The sequence below is a fragment of the Tauraco erythrolophus genome, chromosome 4, assembly GCF_009769465.1.
Source record: "Tauraco erythrolophus isolate bTauEry1 chromosome 4, bTauEry1.pri, whole genome shotgun sequence".
Classification (NCBI taxonomy): Eukaryota; Metazoa; Chordata; class Aves; order Musophagiformes; family Musophagidae; genus Tauraco; species Tauraco erythrolophus.
In genome coordinates, this window is record NC_141468.1 from 52968464 (window position 1) to 52994084 (window position 25621).

At 40.8% G+C, this 25621-nt stretch overlaps 2 protein-coding genes across 2 annotated transcripts; one reads left to right on the top strand and one right to left on the bottom strand.

Annotated features, from left to right (window-relative positions):
* Nucleotides 1-515: 515 nt before the first annotated feature.
* Nucleotides 516-8060, top strand: MRPL42 (mitochondrial ribosomal protein L42). The gene is made up of 6 exons (XM_009992926.2): nt 516-631; nt 1123-1285; nt 4133-4196; nt 5132-5216; nt 6508-6671; nt 7939-8060. The coding sequence occupies exons 1-6, from the start codon at nt 602-604 to the stop codon at nt 7982-7984; spliced, it is 552 nt and encodes a 183-aa protein (XP_009991228.2). The 5' UTR covers nt 516-601; the 3' UTR covers nt 7985-8060.
* Nucleotides 2680-25038, bottom strand: LOC147528851 (uncharacterized). The gene is given in 7 exon segments (XM_086610729.1): nt 2680-3227; nt 15153-15226; nt 15527-15607; nt 17125-17218; nt 21418-21540; nt 24694-24918; nt 24921-25038. Coding segments are annotated over 5 exon segments (573 nt in total). The 3' UTR covers nt 2680-3227; nt 15153-15226; nt 15527-15594.
* Nucleotides 25039-25621: the final 583 nt, after the last annotated feature.

Consider the following 25621-nt stretch of genomic DNA (forward strand, 5'->3'; position numbering starts at 1 on the left):
GGGTTTTTTTCCTAATAGCCTGTAGATCCGTTTTTTATAACAGGAATTCTTTTGTTTGCTTTGATGGATTAATGACTTTTTCTTTAAAGCTAAATATTTTCTTTAATCCTACAAAAGTCAGGTTTCGTGTTTCTGCTTGTTGCTGACAGACCTTTAAGGTTTTTCCGTGTGCTGTCTCAGGGTTGGGAATGTCCCAATTTAAACTAGTGATCCTTGAGGTGAGGCCAAGAATGGGCCAGTGCTTGAACCCTGTCCTTTGACAAAGCAGTCCAGATCTGCCGTGTTGTTCTCACCTTTTTTGCTAATGAGCTTTCAAAGGCAAGTTACAAGCAGCTCTGTAGATGCTGTGTTAGTGTTCTCTAACTTCAGCAGCACTTGTCACAGGTAAAGAAAATGATTAATAATTATTTGTCAAAATTGGAAATGTGCACTTCTGGTATGTTCTGAAGCACTAAATATGAAGTAGTTTAAAGAGGTCTCTGTTTTTTTTATGAGAATGTCTTTAAACTGTTTCAAGTTTTAGCTTTTTAAGCATCCACATAAGTTTCTCTTCAAAGCAATTTTTTTTTTTCTGTAGACAATGAAAACTTAAGATGTTCGTATGTGTCTTTCTGCTTTTGTGAAATTTGAGGTAACGTTTAAGGTATTATAAATGGTGTCTCATAACTTTTAGGTGTATGGCTTTTGAGATGGATGAAACCAACTGCATCTAGACAGTTTAACTATAGCAGGTGTTATTAAGTACTTCTGTTTTTATACTGGGCAATGATATTTACATCGTGAACAAGGAAGGCATGTTTCGGGAGTAATTCTGTGGAGCGTGGGGAAGGAAGGATGCAAAACTTAGGTGGACAATACCACTAGAAAAACTGTGAGAAGAATCAAGCTTGGAAACCTTTTTTAAAGTTAATAACATAACTTCAAAGAGTACCTCTCAGTAAATAAAGTCTTGTACCACATTCGGCTATTAAGGAGGCAAGTGCCAGTATCTTAAATAATAAGGACTTCTAAACAACTGACAAATAATGAAGAATATACTGCACAAATTTTGTTTAAGATATTCAAGAAATTAAATTGTTGGTCTTCTGTACCCTGAACAGTTACAAAAGTGGTTTCTTTCAGAGGGTGTTCTGCAGAAGAAAAGGTTACGGTGTCTGTTTGAGTTCCATCTGGTCCAGGACTGGTTTCCTCTCTGCTGTCAGCATGGCAACATCACTTAGAACCGTATGGTCCAGATTCTTTAGGATGCGTTCAGTAGCAACCTGTAAGCAGGCCCCACTGCAAAGTAAGTAGTGATGAAATTGTAGAAGTCCTGTGTTAAAGTTTGTTCTTTGAGAGCCTCTTTCCTGTACTGTTTGAAGTAATGGAAGCATGGAAGTGACTTTTTATCTGAACAGAATCAAGTCTGATATTCCGTGTTCTCTGCTAATAAGTAAAGGATATTTGGATTTTTTTTTTTCTTTGAAAGCTTTCTCCTCTAATTTATTAATCAGCTTGTAAATACCACCCATCTTACCACTAATTATATTTGAAGATTTAAATTTATTTTTTCAGACTTACAAACATTGGTGAGAAAAGGCTACAGTAAAATCTCATTACTTAACATAAACAGAGAAGAAGTGAGAACAGGCAACATTATTTCTTAGACTTTTGTCCATGTTTTAGATGTCAGTAGAAAGATGTAGGGAAGATAATAAAGGTGGTAGAAAAGAAAGGAATTGAGAAAATATAATGGACATGTTACATTTTAAAGGTTAGTGGGCAAGAAGGGGAAAGAAGTCTTAGGAAGAAATACGAACTATCTGCAGTAATATTTTACCAGAATTCATCTTCTTAATAACTAAGAATGGTTTAATTGGAGGAACTGAAGCATGGAATTGCTAACAGAAATTCTAAATGTAAGAATTTTATATCTAAAATGTATATTTAAATATATTTACTATATCTAGATTTTAGAATTTTACATCTGAGAGGAGAATAGCTACACAAAAGTTACTTACTGGTTCTTTCAGCTGTCCCAGTTTTAACACACTGAATGCTTTCCCTCTCCCTTATGAATAGCCAAGAAGAATCCTATTTGTACTAAAATTAAATATGGTCTACATAAAATAAGAGGTCAGAAAAAAGCTGAAACCTTTTTATGACTTATTTGAAAACAGAAGGCTCAAAACACACTAAAGAGTTCTTGTGATTGTAATTCAGTTCTTAAAGTATAGCGGTAGAAGAAGCTTCACTGAACTCTGAAACTTAGATCTGGATTTGTGTCAGGTACTGGCAGTACTGGAAGAGATTTGCCAGTAAAAGTCAATGACAGGCACCTCCCAGGCCCGTCTTAGGCATGCCTATCTACATGGTTGTGGAAGGCATGGTGCCTGTGGAATGGCTCCTGTGTAAGGGACTGTTACTATTTAATACCTTACGTTAGGTTCTCAGTTGGACTTGATCTGAAACGTCTTTTCCACCTTGGGTGGTCTGTGGTCCAACCTTCTGCTCAAAGCAGTCTCAGCTCTGCAATCACACCAGGTTGCTCAGGGCTTTGTCCAGCTGGGTCTTTGAAACCTCCATGGACAGAGACTGCACAAACCCGCTTGGGCCCCAGTCCCACTGGTTGGCTGATCTCATTGGAAAAACATTTCTCTACGTATCCAGTCAAAGCCTCTCGTTTCAACTTGCAGGTGGTGTTTCATGTGATCCCACCATGCACTGCTGGGAATGGACTGGATCCCTCTCCTCAGTAACCCCAATCCCTATATGTAGTGTTGTGGTTTAACCCCAGTGGCAACTACGCACCACACAGCCCTTCATTCACTCCTCCCTCTTGGAATGCAGGAGAGAATCAGAAGGGTAAAAGTGACTCGTGGGTTGAGATAAAGACAGTTTAACAGGTAAAGCAAAAGCTGCGCACGCAAGCAAAGCAAAACAAGGAATTCATTCACCACTTCCCATCAGCAGGCAGGTGTTCAGCTGTCTCCAGGAAAGCAGGGCTCTGTCACGCATTGCAGTTACTTGGGAAGACAAATGCCATCACTCTGAACGTGTACTCCCACTTCCTTCTTCTTCCCCCAGCTTTACATGCTGAGCATGACGTCATATGGTATGGAATATTCCTTTGGTCAGTTGGCGTCAGCTGTCGCAGCTCTGTCCCCTCCCGTCTATTGGTGCACCCCCAGCCTGCTCACTGGTGGGGTGGGGTGAGATGCAGAAAAGGCCTTGACTCTGTGTGAGCACTGCTGGGCAGTAACAAAAACATCTGCATTATCAACGCTGTTTCCAGCACAAATCCAAAACACAGCCCCATGGGAGCTACAAGGAAGAAAATTAACTGTGAAGAAAATAAACTAGCACACATAGTTACTGGGAGCTGCCATTAGGTCCCCCCACAACTGGCTCTGCTCAAGGCTGAGCCAGCTCCAGTCCTTCAGCCTCTCCCCACAGGGCAGGAGCTGCAGCCCCTGCCCACCTTGGGCCCGCACTGAGCTCATTCAAGTGCATCTTTTATTAGAGGCCCCAGAGTGGCCATAGTATCTAGATACAGTGTAACAGGTGATCCCTTCCCTTAGTCCAGTCAGTACAGTCCTGGATGCTGTTGGCCTTCTTTACTACTTGTAATTCTTTAGTTTGCTTTCCTGGAAGCAACAGGAACCTAGGGAAAGGAGTAAAGTGTTACAGACATTATAGTTTTGTGTTTTGTATAGCATATATAGCAGTCACCAGTGAAGTACAAATTTAATTTTTGTAGTAACTATTGCTGTGAATGAAATTATGATCTTCCCTGTAAGTCATAAGGTAATGTTCTTTGCACGTAAAAAGATTATGCTCTAGTGAGGAAATCTATAGGTATTTTATTTGTACTGTGATTTCTCTTAGGAAAACAATACAATTGGAAAGGTGGATGTCAGCCATAACTACCTAGATACTGTGGGTTGTGATCGCACTAGAAAGCCATGTAGTAAAGTGAACTTCTACTTAGACGGTATTTGGGTTTTGCTAATCTAAAACTGATGATGATTATAATCCCTGATTAAGACTCAGAACAGAATGAAAATGTAAACATTCTTAAATTCGGCACAGCTCTGCTTGTTTTTACATTACTGTTCTTTGCCTGTTGGTTTTGGTTTGTTTTTTTTTTCAGATGGAGCTCTGTATCTTGCTCGCCATAAATCTACATACTCAGTTCTCCCTGAAGACTACAATTGGTACTTAAACTTTGATTTGATGCGTGGCCTTTTCACGTGACGTTTGTTCCAGGGCTACTTTCTCTGTCATGAAGTTGTCATATAATGGTATCAAATACATCTTCTGCCACTTTTGGATATATGTAATAACTAACTAAAATACTGGTTTTGATCATAATGATTGTGAAGTTAATATTTTAAAAAATAAGCATAATGAACAATCATGCAGGACTCATTCTAAACATGGTGATGAACCCAGTTCTCCTGCAGTTTTGTATGTGGAAGTGCAAAAGTAGCTAAGAGCAGTCATTTTTATTGATGTTTGTTGTTAAGACAAAGTCCAGGTATTTCTGTGTTGCTGCATGGGAAACTTGGGTAGAAACCAGAAAAGACGATACAAATAGTGAGATGCACAACATCCGTGTCATACAAGTTTTTAGGAAGCTAATGTGTCATGGGAAGGAAGGTGAGAAAAGTCATATTCCCTCAAGGGACCTCTGAGTAGGAATTTTTGTTCATAATGCTCATCATCTTTTACCAAATATGAAAGCTGGAACCCCAACAGAGCTTTGTTTCCTGTTCTTTCTTTTGATGGTGCCATACTTCTTACAAGGGCTTGTTGTCCTAGAATCATTATCCCCATCTGTTGCTACAGTTTTTTATGCAGTTATTCAAAGTGGTAAAGATTTTTTCCAACCCATATTTCTAGCTATCTTTAGTATTAGCCCTTTTTTTCTTCTCCATCCAAAAAAGAAACATGAACATGGCTGGTGGGGGGGGCAGGAAGAGGAAGTTTGTGGCCCTTATTTTATAAGGGTTTATTTTATAGAAGATTCATAAAAATTCATAAATGCAGGGCCAAATCTGGTTTTCTCTGGGAGTCAGACTGCTTAGTTGCTCAGCATTTCTGAAAATTGTAAAGGATATATTAAGAGTGTGAGTTTTTATTTTTATAGCAAAGTGGAACTTGCAGTGACATCAGATTTGAAGACAATTGTCTGCTACCACCCTTCGCTTGAGATTCCATATGAGCATACAAAAGTATGTCCAAATGTACACATTTATATTTCTTACTCTTGTAAAGGCATAAGTAGTTTATAATTTTGTGTCCTTAGGGCATCTTTGTTTAATTTGACATACTGAGGTGCTTTTTGGTACGTGATCAGCACGTCCGTGAAGTAAGCATATGATGAATTTAGCTGCTGCCGTGAGGAAGACCTTATTCTGGGATGAATTGAGGGAAAAGCTGCCGAGTAAGAAATGCCCAGATATCACAGTTTATAGTAACTCTAATAGAATTTAATGAGGCACTAAATACATGTGCACTACAGAGAGAACTGTGTGTGTCTGTGAGTGTGCTCCTCAGAGAGGATGTTTGAAATACAGGTGATAGTTCACACATCCCACTGCGTGCAGACGCAGGAGTCTGGGCAAGAGGATATAAATAAAGTGCTCCTGCTGCTGCTGCTCTTTTCAGCTCGAGCTTTAAATTCTAGTGAGTACTCTGGGTTCATAAACACTACAAAAAAACTTTCAATATTGATATTTTATCTATCAGTAGTACTTTCAATGTGTTCTTTACACTGACAAAAGTCTAGATACACTTTTCTAGTGTACACTTTTTGTTCCAGTTCCTAGTTCTCATTTCTCTGGTAAAATACTGCACGTGGTAGCTACACTGCTGAAGTACCCAATGTGAAAATTCTCCACTGAAAACTTAAAACATTTTAGCATTCTGCTTGCAAGTTACATATTGGTATTTTTAAAATTATCAGTTGCATGTCTCTCAGGAGAAACAGGTGTAAACAACTAAAACAAGGAAGAATATTTGTAATGGTGCTAGCAGTTAGGTTTCGGGTTGAGAACAAACGTCTTGGTCTTGGCAGATGCACAAACAATTAGGAAGTGACGCTCTTTTTCAAGGTACAAATCATCTAAAAGCTTTTTCGGCGATGATGATCGTCACTATGAATAAATTTCTAAATAGGAATGAGTACTCTTGTATTAGTAGAACCGAAACTTATGATTCAACTAGTGAATTGTAAGGATGAGATCAGCAATGATGATGACAGCCGTGCTGATTTTGGGGGCAGGATAATCAGCTGTTGCACCTGCGGTAGTGATGTTTCTAGACATCTGCTCCACAGCGGTGTGGTTTTGTTCAGGGTGGGCAGGGGGGGCTGGTAAACAACCTTTATAATTCTAGGCATTCTTCTGTATTTCTTTGGTTTCAGCTGTTGTTGTAAATTGTAATGCTATCTATGTAGCTTGGCTTTTTGATTTTCTCGAAAAAAAGGAGAAAAAGGAAATGTATACACTACTGTTTTTCTAGCCCATACCACGGCCAGATCCAGTGAATAATAAAGAAGAAACCCTTGATCAAGTTTTGAAATCCAGATTGAATGAAAAAGAGCTAAAGAAAAGCAGAGGTCCTACAATTGAAGAGCTCAGCAAAATGTTTTACACAACAAAACATCGCTGGTATCCTGTGGGACAGTAAGTATTTTCTTTTCAGTGTTTGTTCCTTTTGGACGTAAAGGGAAATACAGGAATAATTAAATGACCAGATTCAACCTAGGAGAAGTGATGTGAGACAAGATACTGTTAGAACATGGGCTACTACATAAAATCTTAAACACGGTGTTGTGTAAATGGAAGACTGTATTTCATAAGGTTTTTTTAACACTGCCCCTTTGGTAGCCTTTGCAACTCTTTCTTGGTAAAATGAATCACAGAGTAGAAATTTCTCATACCATCTCGTTAGCTGCTGGTTCAGGTGATTTATTAAGGTTGCGTAAGAGAATCTGGTTTGTAAAATACCCTCAATGGACATAACCAAATACGTCTTGGAAACATGCCTTGTCTATTCCTTAACAACTTCTCGGAAACAAACTTCATGGGATGATTCTCAGACTTGAGAATAGTGGAGGTTTTTCACTGGAAATGATGAAAAGTGCACCTTGGTGTGCCTTGTACTCAGAAAGGCAGGAGGAGAAGAGGTGCAAATATGCATGACTGAGCTTAAAGAAGAAGTATATACGTTCAGATATAGTGCTGGAAACAAATGGCGTTCTAGTTTGTGTTACTCCTTTCCAGTTGATGTTACTACACCTTTTGATAGCTGCTAATTTTATAGCTGTGGAGACTTGATACAGGCAGATTTTTTATTTTTTTTTCCTCCACAAAAAAATTGTTAATTACTGTTTTGGTAGTAGATAAAAGGAATGAAATGGTAGACCTTTCTATGGCCGAAGGGTAGCTGTCACTTTAACGAGCATCAAACAGGATCTTCATTGTTTCAGGGCGGGCAATTAGAAGGAAAACTGGGATCGTTTTTCTTGTGAAGTGTTTGTTTTTTAGTTTGTCTGCAAAATATTACACTATTTAACGTACAGCCTGGCATAACTCCTTTAAACATCAAGTCTCTTTGTAGCAATAATTTTAGCCAAAGGAAAAGCTGACCATGTAATAAAATTAACTCCACACAAAGGATTAAGAATAGACAGCAGCCTTTGTACCTATTCAGCTGTAGAACTGATTGAGTTATTGCGTGCTTGTAGCAGATGTGGCAATAGAAATGAGTAGCGTTATGTAACTCCATGAACAACAGAGATGACATCTAATGAGGGGTGATGGGTTGTGCTCGTGGATCTTGTGTCTTGCTTACTTGTGTAACCCGCAGACCCCTCGTCAGGGTCAAAAGTATGGGGAGAATCAAAGACTGTCCAAACCTGGCGTTCACTGCAGCCTTTTTTTCCTCTAGGTATCACAGAAGACGCAAGAATCCTAATCCTCCTAAAGACAGATAATTAAGATAACTACTTGTTCGTCAGCACTTTGCTGTTAATCTTTATTGGAAATAAAAATTACAGAAAGTGCAATGTTTGGCAGTTCTACGTGAGTGCTATAACTAAAACACGCTTAACTAAATATGACTGTTATTTTCTACTTCAACTAGTTGACAGAAAACCAACAAAACTGCACTATTGGAACGAGGATCCAGCGAGGGCTGTTGTACCAGCACGGTCAGCAAACGTGCTCGTCTTAGAACTGATCTGACAGGTGATGATGGCGTGCTCCAGTTAAACCCGGTCAGAGGCTTAGCGTCCGGAAAGTGAACGCGCAGAAGTAGTATGCCAAAGTGGGAAGTCTAGACTGGACATCTTAGGGTTCGGTGTTATTTTGAGGAATCATTTTTTTAATTTAGAAACCTAGTAATTGCAATGCAGGTGAGCTTGAATACTGAGGTATTCATGAAATAGTACTGCTGAAAAATACCGTACAAGGTATTTAGGAAAACAACAAAATAGTTTTGCTTCTTCTGTTAGCTTGTAAGATATCTGAGTCCATGTTTATTCCTACATCAGCCAAGTGATTGTATTGAAGGCTATTGCCATGTACTGAAAACTGGCCAACTTGGTTAAATTTTAGCTTCCAAGGGAGAACAACTCGCCCTTCTAAAATCACCGGGCATTCCCAAATATCTGAGAGAACTTCTGTGTGCATTGGTGGTTCGTGGGGGTTTGTTTGTTTGTTTGTTATTTTAACCCCACCTCAACCACCATTAAGTGAAGATGCTATGTTCACATATAAACTGGAATAGCTGTAGCTCAGGAGAGGAAGGGTTCTTTGCCTCAGCAAGGTAATGAGTGAAGACTCACGGCTCTTTCTAGCTTACCTAGGGGGAACGACTGGCCCTTTATTATATAAAATGCTTTAAATTAACATGGCTTTTTTCTGCTTCATAGTTTTAGCATTTGGTAGTGCTTAAACGTTCCTGCTATTATAATATTCTATGTCATCTAGCTTTTTTCTTTCCTCAGGAAAAGGAGATTCTTTACTCCAGTCTACAGTTTTAGGCATCAGCCTTTTGATAGAAAGGGCTAGCTTGGAACATTGTGCCTCTGCAGAGATCCCAGTGACTACATTTAAGTCTTAGCAGATCCTAATAAATAACCAGAAAATAAATATCCCGTATATGTCATACGTTTTGATTGTACTTCCTTTCCAAAGCAACTTGGATAAGCTAGGAAGGTTCTTGTTTCTTCTGTTAGTCTAGTGTCATTTTGGCAATCTACAGATTTTGCTAGACGTTGAGTATTGTATGAAGTCTCTAATCCTGGTCATAGTTAGTTTAAAGAACGCTTACTTTTCTAAAGTTATGACTAAATAACGTTTTTTTTTTCTTGAATTTCCTTTAATTGTGAAAAAAAGCAATGTTGCATGTGTGTATAAAGACTGCCTTTAAATGCTTCTGGAAGATTTTATGTAAAGAGAGTCTAAGTATTTATCTTGGTATTGTTTTTAAAAATGCATTTTTAAATCCGAATGCCAGTTAGCTGATAATGGTTTATCACGGCAGAGCATGAAATCACTTTGCTCATTGTCTCTGTTAACGCGTGTAAGATATCTGACTCTTCTGTGTTTAAGCCTACGTCAGCCAAGGGATTTTGGCTCCGCATTACACGATGTGTTGTTCACGTGGTAACAAACACACTGTCGTGAAGGAATGTCTGTTGTGTCTATGAAAGGGACAGCTGCTTACTCTGCAAGTTCAATTGCATGAAAATAATTATTTTTTTTCCGCCTAGAATATAACTTTTAAAGTAGTTTTTAGTAATCTGTAGTACAACAAATTTTAGTATTTTCATCAATTCGTGGTGCCTGGTACTTTCGAGTGGTCTGTAAGTGAGAAGCTTACATCTCACGTTTAGTGTTTTGTTACGTGCCACTGCATAAAATCAAGCCCCTTTTATTTTTTTGAAAGCCGAGACCTAATTTGTCACTGTTTGGCTTTACTCCAGTATGAGAAAAGATATCCTTGGATTAATTTAAACTTTGAATTATTTTTCCCCCTTCTCCCCAATACTTTTGCTTATTGCTGCCCTAATACTCTCAAGACATTTTGCTTTACAGAAATCTTCTGTTACTACATTTGTCTTTTCTTGCCTGTCAAACCCTGTTTGTGATCAAACATCCACAATCACTGTAGAAATGCTGGATTTCTCAGTGTTTCCCAAATGGTTTTGGATGCTTTTCAGGCATTTTGAGGGCTAAAAACCTATGATGTGCTGGACTGCTATCTTTAAAGTATCTCTTCTGACCAGTTACCGGAAACTGAGTCTAAAACACATGTTCGCAATGTACCCTCTGCCATTTTGTTATTACATTATTTCATAAAATTGGTATTTTTAAATCTTTCCCTGCTTACTCGGCCACTCTCAATCTTTTTATGTTCTCTTCTACTAAATCTTTCTCCTGGGTCATCTGAAGCGTACCCTGATTAAAATCCTATTCTCACAGTAATTCCAAGCTGTCCTTCTGATTTTCTAGGTCAACAACTACATAAAGCTGTCTTTATCTGTTTCTCTTCACTTGAAAACTTGGAATTAGAAATCCATCCGTTTGATTCTTATGCCACTTCTAAACAAAAGAAGAATCGATTTGAAAGTTAGTTTGGGGTTTCTGTTGCTCTTGTTCTCCGTAATCGAAGACTTCAGTTGCATAGAATTCACTGAACATGAAGTCTGCTCTGCTGTCTTTGTGTCAAATTCGAGGCACTTCTCCATTTGCTTTGTATCCAGTAGTTACCAAGTGTTTCAGACCTTACTAGGCTATTTGCTGTGAATAGTATATACAGGTGGGTACATCTTACTGATTATTTTTTTTTTTAAATGTCTCACTAAAAGTCTTTTCGGGCTTTGTTTGCGAGCATGCCATTAGAAAACTGTTTCAGTCAAACATCAAACAGTTTGTCCTCAATTCAGACGACTTAAATCACAGTTCAATTTATCTTGATGTCCCAGTGAACAGAAAGTTCTTTCACTTCCCTTAGTTAGACTTGAATTAATAAAAGGAAGCATGCTTTTAAAGCAGGTTTTTGCCTTTGCTATGTGCAAATGATGCTGTTCTGCAGACTCTTGGTACTACCACCAGGAGGCAATCTTGCACAATAACTCCACTGGATTTGCCTGAAGCCATCGTGGATTTAGCTGTATCATCAAATTTAACACTACGAGAGACATGCATTAGCTGCTCTTCAATTAAATTTGTAAGAACTTAGGAAAAAAGGGCTTCCTAGCGGGTCTGAAAGTGGCTGGATTCAAAGGGTCAAAGGTTCTTTAGTGGGACATGCCCGTTTGCTCTGACTGATTTGATTTTTGTAATGCGTAGCAGAGATGTGTGTTCACATGGAAACAGAAAAAGCCCCACCCTCCCGGGTTTGAAAAAAGGAGCCAGCAGTGTAGCAGTAACGGGACCCAGCTGCCAAATACACCCATGTCACAAGTTTTATGTCTTTGTGCTTCAGTTCCTCATGACTACAACAGAGGGAGCAGTTATCCATCCATCCCTTCCTGCCCCATAGTTATTCAGCCCTATAGGAAAGTTCCCTTCCTGACCGTTTACTGTTGTAATAGGTCTGAATTTCAACTGCCATGTCTAAATTCTGCTCTACCAGAATAAATCACAGCTGCAGCTCCGTTATAAGTCACAGTAATGACTGCTGTTTAAAGCCAACACTGCATTTCTGTTATTCCAATCTTCATGAATTTTAGCATCTACTCTGCTATAATTTCTCGCATGCTCATTCCATCCTCAAAACCAATACAAACTTACATAATGAAGAGATCAAATAGATGTAGTAGATGTAATAGAGTATGTGTATTTTGTTTTAATGCTACAATGTAATAAAATTGACTTAAAGCCCACCAGTCACTAGAATATACGTCAGGCAAATTGTGTACCTACAATACATAAAAGTTGGATTCATCTCTAAGATTGTGACAGCTACTAATTAGACGTCTAAGCCCGAGGTAATCTTCGTAGGCTCCCCTTAAGTCAGTTGACACAAAAAAAAGTACCTACACAAGGCAGTTCATCTTCTAAGATTTTATTGTCAGAATATGTCACACATTGTTCTCTGGAGGTGCTTCTTCCTTCTCATCTATGAAGCAAGGATGAAGCTTAGTTGAGATTCAGATGCTTGTTTCAGAGCACATGAAAGAAATCTTACTTTTTTTTTTTTTAATTTAAGAGAGCATGTATATGAAAGAAAACCATTCCACTAAAATTAAGATTAAAACATTTTTGCTGTTTCTGCTAGCCTTCAATAGCATGTAGTCCATATACAGGAACTCCTTGTTTTCTGCATAGAGTAATTCACACACATTTGTCATTTTGAATAAATTGTGTATAGGATTTTAATCTCACCTGCTTATACTGAATCAGCCCTCTAGTGCTAAAAGATAACATTCAAAGCTGTTATTTTTTTTTCTTTCATGCAGTGTGTAGTCAAAGGAGATACAAGATAGTTACTTATTTTATGTATCTTCATAGCACCTCTTCTAATGAGCCCTCTAGGTACTTCCAGAAAAATGAACACAATATATGATAATTTACTGGGTAATTTGCACAGAATTACCTGAAAATCTAAATACAATTTACACAGAATGTTAGTTCTACTGTATTTAACTACAGCTGTTAGGACACTGCACATCAGAAGGTGGGAGCTACATGGAAGCTGCATGAACCAGTTTTGCATTGTGTGGCTTCTAGAGAAGTAAAAGTGTACGGCCTGAAGTACCATTTCATTAAGTGTCGTGATGTAGCTGAGAAATGATACTCAATGTATCATAAAGTTTTTCATCACCTAGAGGCACCAGAGGAGGTTGGAATGGCCAATAGAACTGAGAAACCTTGCCAACTAGTCTTTCTGAAAAATCAAGTACGTAATAAATACAGAAAACAGTTGTGCTTATGTTCAGTTCTACTGCTTGTCAAGATGAAAAACAGCCTTGGGTCAGAGACAGTTTACCATTTAAAATAAAGCCAGTTTTGACTGCTACCAAAGTTTACAATTCCTCAGCAAAAGAATCTCCCTACCAGCATAATATGAGATATCATAGAAAAAAAAATTCTGGAAGAGCTGTTGGTTAGCATCCCTTCTGCCAAAACTAATAGAAATTTAACCATGTAAGTGATACAAAATGTTGTGTCATATAAGATGAGCATGAAAAGTACCTAAAGCTTATGTGATCTGAGACATAGAATAGAGAATAGCTTGGCTTAATGATTTTTTTACCAGCTTTCTTACCAGCCAGAGACCGTGACAGGAGCTGACCACAGAACAAAGGAGATGTGAAACTGATTAACCTTGGCGCCGGTTGAAACCAGTTTTGTGGACAGGAACAAGGCCAATTGAGCGAAGGTGAAAAGTGCACAGTGAAGAAGACTGCGAGCCTTTCTCCAAAAGACCCCAATAGACGACCACCAGATGGCAGTGCGCATGCGATGAGGGGAGGGCCGGATGATGATGCGTTCTTGGAATCAATCTCCATAAGCAACGCCTATTCTTAGAATTAATTGTAATAATCCAGCCTGTACTAGTGACTATGTATGACTATGCGTAATAAATGATTGCCTGCTTCACGGCACGGTGTGCAAGCTTGTGGAGGAGAGATCCCCCTTGCACCCGGCGCCACAATAAACATACCTGCTTTGTAACTCCCCAGGAGTTCCGGAGTTTGTTTCCACGTGTCGTAAGTGTGACAAAATTCAAATGAACCGTGAAAAGCGGCCTGTTAAATTAGGCTACTGCATTAAGCCATTATCATGTAGAATAAAAATTAATCTAGGTAAAAGACTAAACTATTAAAACATGACCCTGCTGTACAAACATCTATTTCCTACTCACTAACACCAACAAAACAGAGCTTTATAGTTCCAGTAAGGATGAGTGTTTATTAAATACTGCTAGTCTTTCTTTGTTATTCAAATTTATGTTGTATTTGTTTAAACAAATAATAAGCTAGTAGCACTTTTCTCAAGTCAAAACCTGTAGGAATTGTACTGGATCAGAGCTGTGCTGCAGCAGTGACCTTCACCTCCTGCCACTAAGGCACACTCAGGATTTCAATGGAACAATAATGCCAGGAAAAAATTTCCCTTCACCTCTAATTAGTTAACAGTCAGCATACAGTAGAGTATCCCTTTTCATATTTTTTGTTATTTTGTGTTTTTTAATCCTGACTGGTTTAAATGTGGCTTCACTCGTTACTGTCCAAGAATACCTCGTATCTTTATGAAACTTCCTTTCCCCTACGTTGTTTTTCATACAGTTAAAATCCTGGCATTAGTGATGGGGAAACTGAAGGTGGCAGCAAGTTCCACAAATTTTAGAACTAAATTAAGAAAAAAAGATTTCCTATCCAGACTAGAGGCACAGTGCAAACAAAATTCATAGTAAGTTCACCATAAGCAGGGATAGGAAAAATAGAGGAATTCCCTTTCTAGCGCATAACAAACCTGCTGTATGTTGCCTGCCTGTGTTACAACTCATTGACTTTATCAGGCCGTACTTGTTGAAAAAAAAGATTTGAAATGAGCCCAAAGAGGCGACTGGTAAGGCTGAAAGGGGACACACTGGCCCGTGAAGAGAAGAGCAGTGGCCATCCTGATGGAGAGCAGCTGTGGCTAGTACCTATGCAGTGCTTAGCCAGCCCTTGTCCAGTCTGAGGGCCAAACCTTGAATTGCTGGAACTGGGTGAGCGTTTTGCTTCAATATCACCAAGATTTTAATTCATGACTTTGCAGAAATGATACATGAGAAGCCTCATACTTCTTTAAGAGTAAAGCGTTTGTCCTGCAGTCAAAATACCTGTGTCTACACTTTACCTCAGCCAGGTGGTCCCAGCAGCAGACTGACACTCGGGGTCCCTCTGAGCGTGTCTATACTGCTGCAGGCTGGGGAGCAAGCTCAAGCTCCAGCTGCTGATCCCCATGCCTCTTCGCTACCTCCCCCTGTTCCACCTATCCCTCTTTAAAGCTGTGGCTGTGCACCCCTGCAGGGAGAATCCGCGCCAAGTACTGCTCCCAGGATCACATCTTGTTTGACTTTACCCTATGTGCTCTTCCAAACACTTCAAGCTGACTGTGCATCCTCAAGCATTAGCTCATTCCAAAACATGTAATACATACCCTCACTTTCACTCTAGGAAAGCACAGTTCCCACGGGCTGCAGTACAGTTTCACATAACTTCAGATACTTCAAACTGAAAGATACACAAAACAATCAGAATTACATGTTGGGTCTGTAAGGGCACCAGGAGGAGTCCAATGAGAACTGTGGGATGTGAATATAGGATTCTGCTCTTCAGGGAACTAGCCCCAGCTAGGGTGAATCTTGGCATCAGAGACTTCTTTTACTTAGAAATACAAGCATGCCCTCTGAAATCAGGTGGTTGGGACCCACATAATTTTTACAAACAACCTGAGCTCAGGTTGTCTTTGTGTGTTCAGACTAAGTCTTACCTGGTACAGGCTTATCGAGACATGCAAAACCAGTAATTCACCTGTGTAATTACTGTTCTCTCTAAACAACTTGAGTCATCAGGATTGTCCAGCCCAGTTCACAGATGCCTCAGTTGACACTCCTGTAAAAATAAAAGGATTTTTCTTCTGGATAAACAAAATTAAATATGCAGAGAAGAAAGTGCATTTCTGTAACTCCAAACAAAATCTGGATTTATGAGCAAGCATCTTCTTCAACAGTCCACATTGGACTAAATGAATCTTGCCAAAGGTCACTAAATGTCAATGTTCTGTAATCCTCAGCCTTCAGAGGATCAAAGGAATCTAAAGAAATGGTTGAAGTTGAGGCATTTGGCAAGATAATGAGGTGGAAGGCTTTCAAAGTTTTCTGGAGAAAAAAAACAATTATTGGACATAATTCTTAAAATCTTTATTTAGGCATTATTAAGTAAAAATGCTGTGTTTCCATTTCAGGGCTAGTGAAATGTCAACAAAAGAAAATAGTGGTATAAAAAAACAAAGAGCTGTTTTTCAGTTCCTCTCAGGACATAAGGAGTTTATTTATTTAAAAATCTGTAACACTGGCAAATAAGCTGTTCACTTTAAATAGCTTGCCAGGTGGTGTTCAGTGGTTTTTTTTCCTTTTCAGCTGTACTCATATGATAAATTAATTTTGCTAGAAATACACTACCAGATCAGCACAGATTTTTTAACAATTCATCTCCTTACCTGGCATACTCTCACCCCCTTAGAACAGCCCAAGGAACTGATCCTGAAAACGCCCAAGGAGATTAAAAGATATGCTTCAATTGATTGTTGAAGTAGAACTGTCAGAAACATAACAGATCAGTCCTGTTTGGGGAATTTCATTGTTGTTGCTGCATCTTTTCCATCAGCCAGTCCAAAGGGATTTCATTATCATCTCACTAGTACCTCTGACTAAGTAGGAATTTTGACTAAATTGTGAAAGCTTCTAGAAATAATCTATTTTGAAGTGTTAAGTATATAAATGCAAATCGAGTGGAAACAGCTGTTATTTACATTCTCTGGATGAAGGATTCCACTTCCTGATGGACAGAAAAAAAAAATGCCATTGAAAGAACACGAAGAAATTGGAAAAACATGGATCTAGTGAAAATATATGCAATGGACCACATTGTCGGGTGGTATAAATTGGTCTAACTTCACAGGTTTGCCACCATAATGATACATAGCCCACCTGCCAGGAGGACTTGAACAGCGTCACGGATTTCTTGGAGAAAGGGGGGGGTTCTGAAGAAATGAACACGCTCAAAACAAAAGCATATAAACAAATTCATGTTTCAGCTTTTTATGCAATGGCTAACAGAGAGCCAGGCGTTTTCAGAAATAGTCTCGCAGAACAAAGCCTCCATTCACAACAGGATTTTGCTGTGGACTTCTATTAGTTTGAGATTATGTTCTGCAAAAATTACAAAAGCTCCTGAAAAATCTAAGCAGCATATTCTAGACCAGTCTGCCTGCAAGTGGAGGACTGTGCTGGAGGGAAAAGCAAGCACAGCGTGAAAGCTCACCCCTTCAATGAACCCAAGCTGTATCTTTTTATTAGCCTGGCAGAGGGTCTCCTGCATGTCCTCTGTGCATGTCCCCTTTCACTTACCTGGAGCAGATCCCCACTGTCACATGTTCCACTGGAAAGCTGGCGCTCCTTCCTGCCATGCCTGCTTCTATCTGTAACATCCCTGGCAACCACCTAGAGTAAAACGAACAGGAATAGGCTGCCTCAATAACAGGCATGTTTAAAAATGTACAAAAAAGGAGGCTGCACGTTTCATTTGGACCAAACCCACTCAAGTCAAATCAGTGTTAGGAACCCAGGCTGGGGAATTAAAGGTGGGATTGTGTTGCTGAGTTTTGCTTAAAAAAAAGGGAAAAGGAGCTGATACAACCAACACAGCTAAAGCTCAAGCACCACAGAAAACACTTGATTCTTAGAGCCTGTAGAGCGATTCCCTCCAGGATTAGTTCTGTTTGACTTGGGATTGCTTTGTGCCTGCCAGCACACAAAAACTGTCACAACACAGGCAAACGTGGGACAGAAAGTTCATTCTTGTTCCATTTTAGATACAGACTCTTGTCTGCTGTTCTGTCTTATGCAAACAATACATCCAATGGGTGAATGCATCCTTTAGTTCCTTCCCAGAACAGAGACTGATCTACAGCAGCAGGTTTAGCAGCTTCCTTCCGTCTAGCATGATGTGGCCTGAAATGCCGTGGAAAAATTCTGCTGTGCCTCAGGCATCTTTCTGGATCAAATTTATTCCCAGGGGGATAATTTATCAAAGAAGTGAGCTCTGAAGAGAATGCTAAAAATAGTGTTAAAATTTTGAAATACAGGACAATAGCACTGAAAGTCAGAAAAGATGTCTAGCCAAACTCACACTTTATAAAAGGCTTTGTGTATTTTGAAATAATTATGGGTATTATTTGCCCTCCCCCACTCGTTTACAAAGACAGTGAGATAATAACAAACTTCAGCAAATCTGAATTTGGTCACACATAGCCATCTGTTAATTCTGGTGTATAGCAGTAGAGGGCATCTAAGGACTTCAAGTCACACATGGTGAGGGATTAAAATCAGATGGGTGAAGGAGTTACTACTGTCATCCCCAGCCATCCACCCCACCCTGTGACAGAATTTGCCACCTCACAACCAAACAGCTCAGGAAGCTGCTCCTGAACGACTGCGGTCGTGAGCCACGCTGGAACCAGGGCCGACTGCAACACACCAGACTGAAAGCTGAAGTTGTTCAGGAGGAGACGTGCGAGTTAATTTCTCATCCCCACTGCAGGCAGCACTGTCAGAGCCACGGGAAGGATGGTGCAGGTACGGTATAAGGGGGGATAGTAACTGCCTCGAGCAGTCTATCTGATTTTATTTACTACTGTTTGAGCGTTAATATCCGTATACCTGTCAAAACTGCTTACAGGAGGGGTAAGCAATCCTGGGACTGGACAGGCAGTGCCAAGAAAAGGCGAGCTGTGGACCAATGCTCTTTCCTTAACCAGGAAGAATAGCCCTGCATCTGTTTCCTCTGTTGAGCCCAAAAAATGCCAGTCTGTCTGTCTGGCCTGTATTTCAGTTTACGTCCTCCCAACACACCAGTCAGTTACAGGATGATGCCTTGAGCCTTCCTGAGAAAAAAAAAACAAGCACTAATCATGATAATTAAAGCAAAGAAAGTAGTTGGCAGCTAGCACTGTTTTCTTGTCATCTGCTCAGGTTTGTATAACATTCCACATCCAGCCTCTCTTCTTACTGATGAGGGAAAAGCAGCCATGCCTGTCTTAAGCCAAAAGAAGCCAAGACATCAGGGGCAGGTTAAGTCATTACCTGACACTGACACTTAACACACTAACCTGAAAAACGTATTTGATCCGAGCAGCATATACACATACCACAGGCAGCCTATTTTCAGTTAACTGAAAGAAGTTTAAAATTACATAAACACATTAGTACATGTTGATTATCCTGTTATTCAAACTCCTAAATACAGCCACACGTCGGGCCTTATGCTGAAGTCTACTATAGCCTTAGACTGAAATTTAAAAGTGGCTCATGCCCAGGAAAAGGTTCTACAACTCATTTAATGATTCACAGTACTCCTGAAATGATACTCATCTGTCTGCTTTCCATGGCAGCACTTTCAATCATAAACTCTTAATTGTAGGAATTCATCCTCAAGGCCAAACAGCTCTGGGTGAATTAAACCATCTTTTATATAAGAACTAGAACAGAGATTTAAAATTAATCTTTTTCTGATGGGAGACCATTTATTCAGAGACATATAACCCAATTTCTTCCTCACCTTCATTTTACTTTGCACTCAAAACTCTCTCCTTTGGAGGCAGCCACTGCATTACCTGTTTTAATTTTCCTTAGTTTCAGAACTGACTCTTCACCAACAAAGGAACTTTAATTACTTACGGATTGGCAGAACACAGGAGAGCTGCCTGCATGCCGTCTGTGAGGAAAACTTTTTTCACAGACATTTCTTGCTCTCTCTCACTTTGAGAAGTAGGACTTGCAACTGGCAAGAAAACACCTCAAGGCTCCTTTAGTATAAAAGGCTTGTTTTTTCTGGCAACATCTAGGAGAAGAATGCAATATCTCAGAGTGCTTTCAGCTGTGCTATCTCTAGGATTTTTCTAAAACAAAGACAAGAGTGTACATTTCTCCAAAAACCTAGAACTTCAAAAAGCGCGGTCGTAAATATGTGTGTGTATAGGTGTTTGTGTACATATACACCTATACACACTTTCTCAGCCAAAAAAACAAGGTAAACAAATATTACAATCACAGCATCTTATACCATAATCTGAATACTAAAATCCATAGCAAATATTATCCTAGTAGTTGTTTAAAACGACTGCTATCAAAACGATTCTTGCCAGTAGTCTTTTCTCCTATTGTTTTCATAAAAAGGAAGCACGATGGGGAAGAAAACGCTGTCAAAGCACGTATATTTACAAATTATCCTCAGGTAACTTTAAGCAATATTAAGCTAGTTTTAGTCAGACTGAAATTGTGCAGTTCACAACACAAAAAAGTGACAGGACAGAATTCTGCTCACTGTTTGTAAAGAAGCCTACCATAGTATAAGGTGAATATTGCTCTGTAAATTATCTTTTTTTTTTTTATACTTAGTACCCTGTGTCACCACGTTCCACTCTTCCTTAGCAAGTCCAGCCAAATTATTTTTATGTTATTTTGGCTTTAATTTGAATTGTAAATAGTAAATTACAGAAACTATAAAAGAACTACATTTAATGTTTTTAATTTAAGATGCTAAGTGTGTCTAGATAAACTCTCACTCAATACAGTTGAGGCCTTGAGATGCTACCCTAAGTTTTAAATAGGATAAAGCACATGATGACATAAGAGAAGGATTTAAATGCCACCTTTTTATGGTCAGAGTTTCAGGCTTGCTGGTGATTATCTGTCTACCTATCCAGTGAACTGAAGGAAACGATCCTTCTTTTTCTCGACTGTCTCTGAAAGAAAATAATCTGGATGTTCCTTCAAAGTAGTGCTCTCTTAATGCTATCTCTTGATGGTTTGCTTTAAAATTACAAATGCAGGTTTTCTTTTAGAACACCACTGACTCATAGAAATTATTCACTGAATTTTTTATTATTCTCCTTCAGCAAATGTATATTCTCGAGAAAGATAAAGCATTCACATCTGAACAGATAAAAATGGCAGGAAATAAGGTGGCAGCTGGTTAAGAGTAAAATGGTTTGGTATACATCATCATTTATTTCATCAAAACATTCTATTCCTCGGGCAGCTGGAAAGAGCAGAGTGATTCCATTTACAAAAATACTTGTCTTTGCTCTGCTGTATTTATTACGTTTCAGGCACTCTTTGTGAAAGACGCGAACCTTCCTCCTGACTGCTGAGAAATTCTCTGAGGGCTCGCACTGGGGACCCTGTTCGTGCTGCGGAGCTGCAATTAACTTGTTCTAATTTGCTTCAGATAAAGGCTCAATATTCTTACGTCTCTGCTCCAGAACCAAACAGGCTGCCTGACTGCTGCAATCGCAGGGCAGGGAGGAACCGTGGCAGAAACACACTGTTATTTACATTAGTTCAACTAAACAGTTGTCAAAATATGGTCAATAAATAGACGTGTGTGATAAGCAATAGCTGGCCTTTTAACTAACGCAGATTTTATGGTATGTCATGGATAATGGATATTCTGTGCTGCACCTTCGGGAAGCAAGGACGCAGAGAGCAAGGAAAGGCCCCTTGTATTCTTGCAGGTAGCTAGATAAATGTAGCTAAATAAATCTGTAAACCTTTTCGGTAAATCAAAGCAAATCAGCTGGGCCAAAAACGCACTACCCCCTCCTCCACTCACATCAGATTATATAAATAAATCAGCGTGCTAGCTCTCCAGTAAAACTGGCATACTTTTCAGGAACAAAGTGAAAATCATTTCTAGCAACAGGCACTTCACACAATTGTAAAAACGTTGCTGCCTCCTTCCTTGGTCATGAAAAGGAATTTTGCCTAAAGGAAAAATAAAAAACAAATCCACTTGCCCCTCCCCTTCTCTTTTTGAGCACATACGTTTGAAAACAAGTCAGAAATGTAATATATTCTGCCTGTGATTCTCAAGAACTCTTAATGTTCGTGTTTTCAGCAATAATCTAAATCTCGATTAAAAATATCTACTATATGGGTGACATACTGCCCAAACCAAAACATTCATGCACAGCAGAAAGTATCTGGAAAAGGCATCAGAGATTCCTTAAGTTTGTGCCTTTCATCTCCAGTCAGATTATAAGCCTCTAAAACTGGCTCAGAAGCATCCAGAACTATATACATAAAAGCAATATTTTCCTAGAAAATATTTGCTACCCCAAAACATACGGACTAAAAATAAATAAAGCACTTGCTTTGAATTGTACTTAAAATTTTTAAATCCCCATTTGTGTAAACTAATTTTCTCTTCATATTAGTGACTCTGTTTAGAAGAATTGCTATTTGTTACATGCCAAATTAAAGAATCTTATTTTGTTTCCATGATGGAAATCTAAGTTTTCAGAGTCTGAGATCTCCATGCTGCTTCTTTTCTCTTTCTCCATTTCATATCTTTCTCCTACTCCATTCTCATTTTTCATATAGTAAAACATTTAAGTCAGACTAAGTATGTATTAAACATTCTAATGCCAAAGAAGATAAAAAGTAGCTTGAAGTAGTTTAATGCACCACATGTGGCCCATAATCCCAGAAGTAATTTAATTTAATCACCTTTATTTACACCTAAAAAAAATATTTTTCTCCTCTGACTGTGTGAAAGACCCACGCAGACAGAGGAGAAAACCAGCTAACTAACAGCGTTGAAAGAAACGGTGAAATGCTAACTTGTTCCACCGAGCCTACGGTACTTACGGAAGTCTCATACCAGAGAATAAAGGTAACTGTGAACCGAAGTACTCTTATGAGGTGCCAAAAGTGTCATTTAAAGATCGATTTGCAGTTTTTAAGTTTGAATTTCATTACTCTTGTAAATTTATCAGATCTTTAGTACTATTTTTAAAAGACACTAACTTCTCATGAAAAAAAAATTAGGAGAACTCTGTTTAGGAAAGATCCTGCTGATATACTGCCTATTTCATTTTTGTTCTACCTTTTTCATAACAATATCTGAAGTTTTAAGTAACAAATATTTATTACATTCTTCTGTTCTTCTCATTCACCACATAAATCATGGTCTTCCTCTCTCTGCCTTTATAGCAGCCAGCTGTGGTTTTAGAAACAAATTATTATGACTTCAAGTGATGAATAAACAGCAGAAGCAAAGGAAGTCTTGAGATAGCATCCACATAAAAATGCCATTAATAAATAACATAGGGAAAGAGAACTACAGCAAAGCTGTAAAAAAGCAGCTCTGCATCTAGACAAGATGTATTCCATTTTCTCTAAGATGAATTGGTGAAATTTAAAGGAATAGCCTTAATTTGACCACTATTACATCAAAATAACCTATTTTTGAGCAAAAGCTCTGTGCCTGCATATACATATTGGGAATTATTTTAGTAATAAAAATAGATCTGGATTTTTGAATTTTTTTTTTTGCTCTTCTGGACACAGTGAAGCCAGTGCAATTCTGGAAAAATAAATTAGATTTTACGCAAGATCTCACATCATTGGTAGCAGAACCGTAAACTAAATTTCAAAGGACACAGACATATTCTCTTGCCTCTTCAAATCTATCCAATGAAAAGTTAGTGAGGATTCCACAAGAGTCACTGGAGGCTGGACCTGAAGCTATCTCAACTGCACAGACGAAAACAGGAACAAGAATGACCTTCAAGACCTAAATTGTTTTAAACCATTTCTGAGAATGCTTAAGTAAGAAAAGCCATGTTTGTTCCTCAGACCTCATTTTAAATCTGTGGTGCTGTCAGTGATTAAAACTACCTTTTTTCATAAACTGAATACATTAAATTCAAAAGCACCCTGGCATTACAAACAAATGAAACCATACTGACCAATTCACTTAATAAAGTTTATTTTTTTCCTCAGATTAATCTGATTAATTAGTAAATACAGCACTTATTTTTTAAGAGAACTATTAACTGTAATACTCTTAACCCAACTCCCTATGTTTAAAAATTATAAATAATACCTATTACAAAAGCCTTCAGGAACTGTCCTCCACGATCTTTTTTTTTTTTTTTTTTCTTTTTTCCCCCTAAGAAACATTGAATTTCAGGAGTTACTCAGGAGTACGACCCAAGGCAAGAGTGTCCCTGCGGGAGCTTTCTCTGTGCAGAGGAGCTGCCGTGCCGGTGCCGCCCTGCTCCCTCAGCCACACCGTCCAGCCTAATATATATTCATTTATCTCCTTGATAACAAAGGCTCCCCCTCGATTTTAAAAGATATTATTTTGTATTATTTTACATTATTTTTTTCCTGAGGACTTTAAAAAGACACTCCTCAATCCTTCTCCTGTCAAACCCGAAAAATACTCCCTCCCAAACACCGCCGTGCAATTTGCAGGGAGCCCTGACCTGCTGGCATGGGTGAGACTAATACGGCTACTTTTGCTTTGTTTCCCCTCTTTTCTTTCGTATATTTTTTTTGTCTTTCTGAAGTGGGCTCGAGGCCGCCCGGCCAGCGGCAGAAGGTGGCTGGCTACCGAACAGCACCCGCGCCGCAATCAGTCATCTTTGCGCCGAAAAACAGCTTCGGGTTTATTCAAAAAAAATAAATACATAAGTAAGTAAATAAATAAATAAATCGCGGAGGGGGGAAAAGGGAGCGGCGCGCGCATCGGCGGGTAATGGCTGTTTGTAGCAACGACGAGGTATTTAGCGCCGGAGGGTGAAGGGGGGTGGAGACCAGGGTGGGGTGTCCCACGAGCTTCGGCCGCCGCAAGTCCCTGGCATGGAGCTCCTGGCACCGACCCCTGACGCGCTCCCGGCCCGGAGGGCGGGCCCCGCCGCCGCGCTCAGGTGCCCGCGGCTGCCGGCGCCGGGCAGGCCGGGCGCCTCTCGCCCTCACCCCGCCGCCGCTCCGCCGCGGAGGTGGGGACCGCGCTCGCCCGGTTACCTCAGTAAGGTGCCGTGCGGCCCGCGCGCGGGCAGCCGTTGGAGCCCGCCGGCGGGGTTCCAACGGCCGCCCGCGCGCCGGGACCCCAGCGGCCGCGGCCACTGACCTGATCGCCGCGCGTCTCCTGCGGCTCCGCGAGCGGAGGGGGGCGGGGGGCGCGGGGGAGGGCCGGGCCACCGCTGCCCCTGCGTGACAGGCGGGGCGGCGGCTCGGTGCGGCGGCCCCGGCTGGCCGCGATCGCGGCGGAGGCGCCGGAGCGGGTCCTGTCACATGATGCGGTTCCTGGAAAGTTCCTGGAAAGCAGCCTTTGTATGTAGCCATCCCGGGAGGGGGAGCGGCGGGGGGAGGATGCCCTCGCCTCGCAATCAAAGGCGAACAGACCGCCCGCGCCGGGGAGGGGGGGCTGGGGGGGGCGAGCAGAGGGTGTTGTTTCCCCAGGAGCACCATCCTCCTCCGGCAGCGGCAGCCTGTCTGTCTGCCCGAGCACAGCCCCGGCGCTTCTCCCCGGCGGCGGGTGCTGTGTCCCCCCGGCCCCCTAACGCCGCCGGGAGCGAGAACAACCTGACCGCCCCAACTCCAGGCGGCGGCAGCGGCTGCCCCAGCCCCGTCCCGCCGAGCCCGGGTGAGTCCCCCCTTCCCCCGCGCCCGGTGTCCCGCCGCTCCCCGAGAGCGGTGAGCCCGCCGCCCTGCCCCCGGCACGCAGCTGCCGACAGGCGGGATGAAGGCTCCCACGAAGCCGGAGGCAGGCTGCTCCGGCGCTCCTCGTCCCTGCCGGGGGACGCTCCGCTGCAGCTAGCTGCTACCGCCTCGCAAACCCTCCGTCCCGGCCAAGCTCCCGCGGGCAGCGGCACTTCGCGTTCAGGCGCTCCCGGCGCTTCTCCTTCACAAGGGGTCGCGGCTGGACACCCCGGGCAAGGCTGCTCCCACCTGCGCTCGGGGTTTTGCGGCCGGCGGCTCCGCGCCCGCAGCCGCTCCGCTGACAGGCGCACCTGCGCCTGGTCCCCGAGCCGGCGGCGGGAAGTGCCGCGCG

Excerpts from the sequence above, each read along its gene's own strand:
- MRPL42 (XM_009992926.2), top strand. The coding sequence starts at position 602 with ATGTGTCTTTCTGCTTTTGTGAAATTTGAG. Across the intron at positions 1,286-4,132 it reads TAAGCAGGCCCCACTGCAAA|ATGGAGCTCTGTATCTTGCT; the intron begins GTAAGTAGTGAT and ends TTTTTTTTTCAG. Across the intron at positions 6,672-7,938 it reads CGCTGGTATCCTGTGGGACA|GTATCACAGAAGACGCAAGA; the intron begins GTAAGTATTTTC and ends TTTTTCCTCTAG.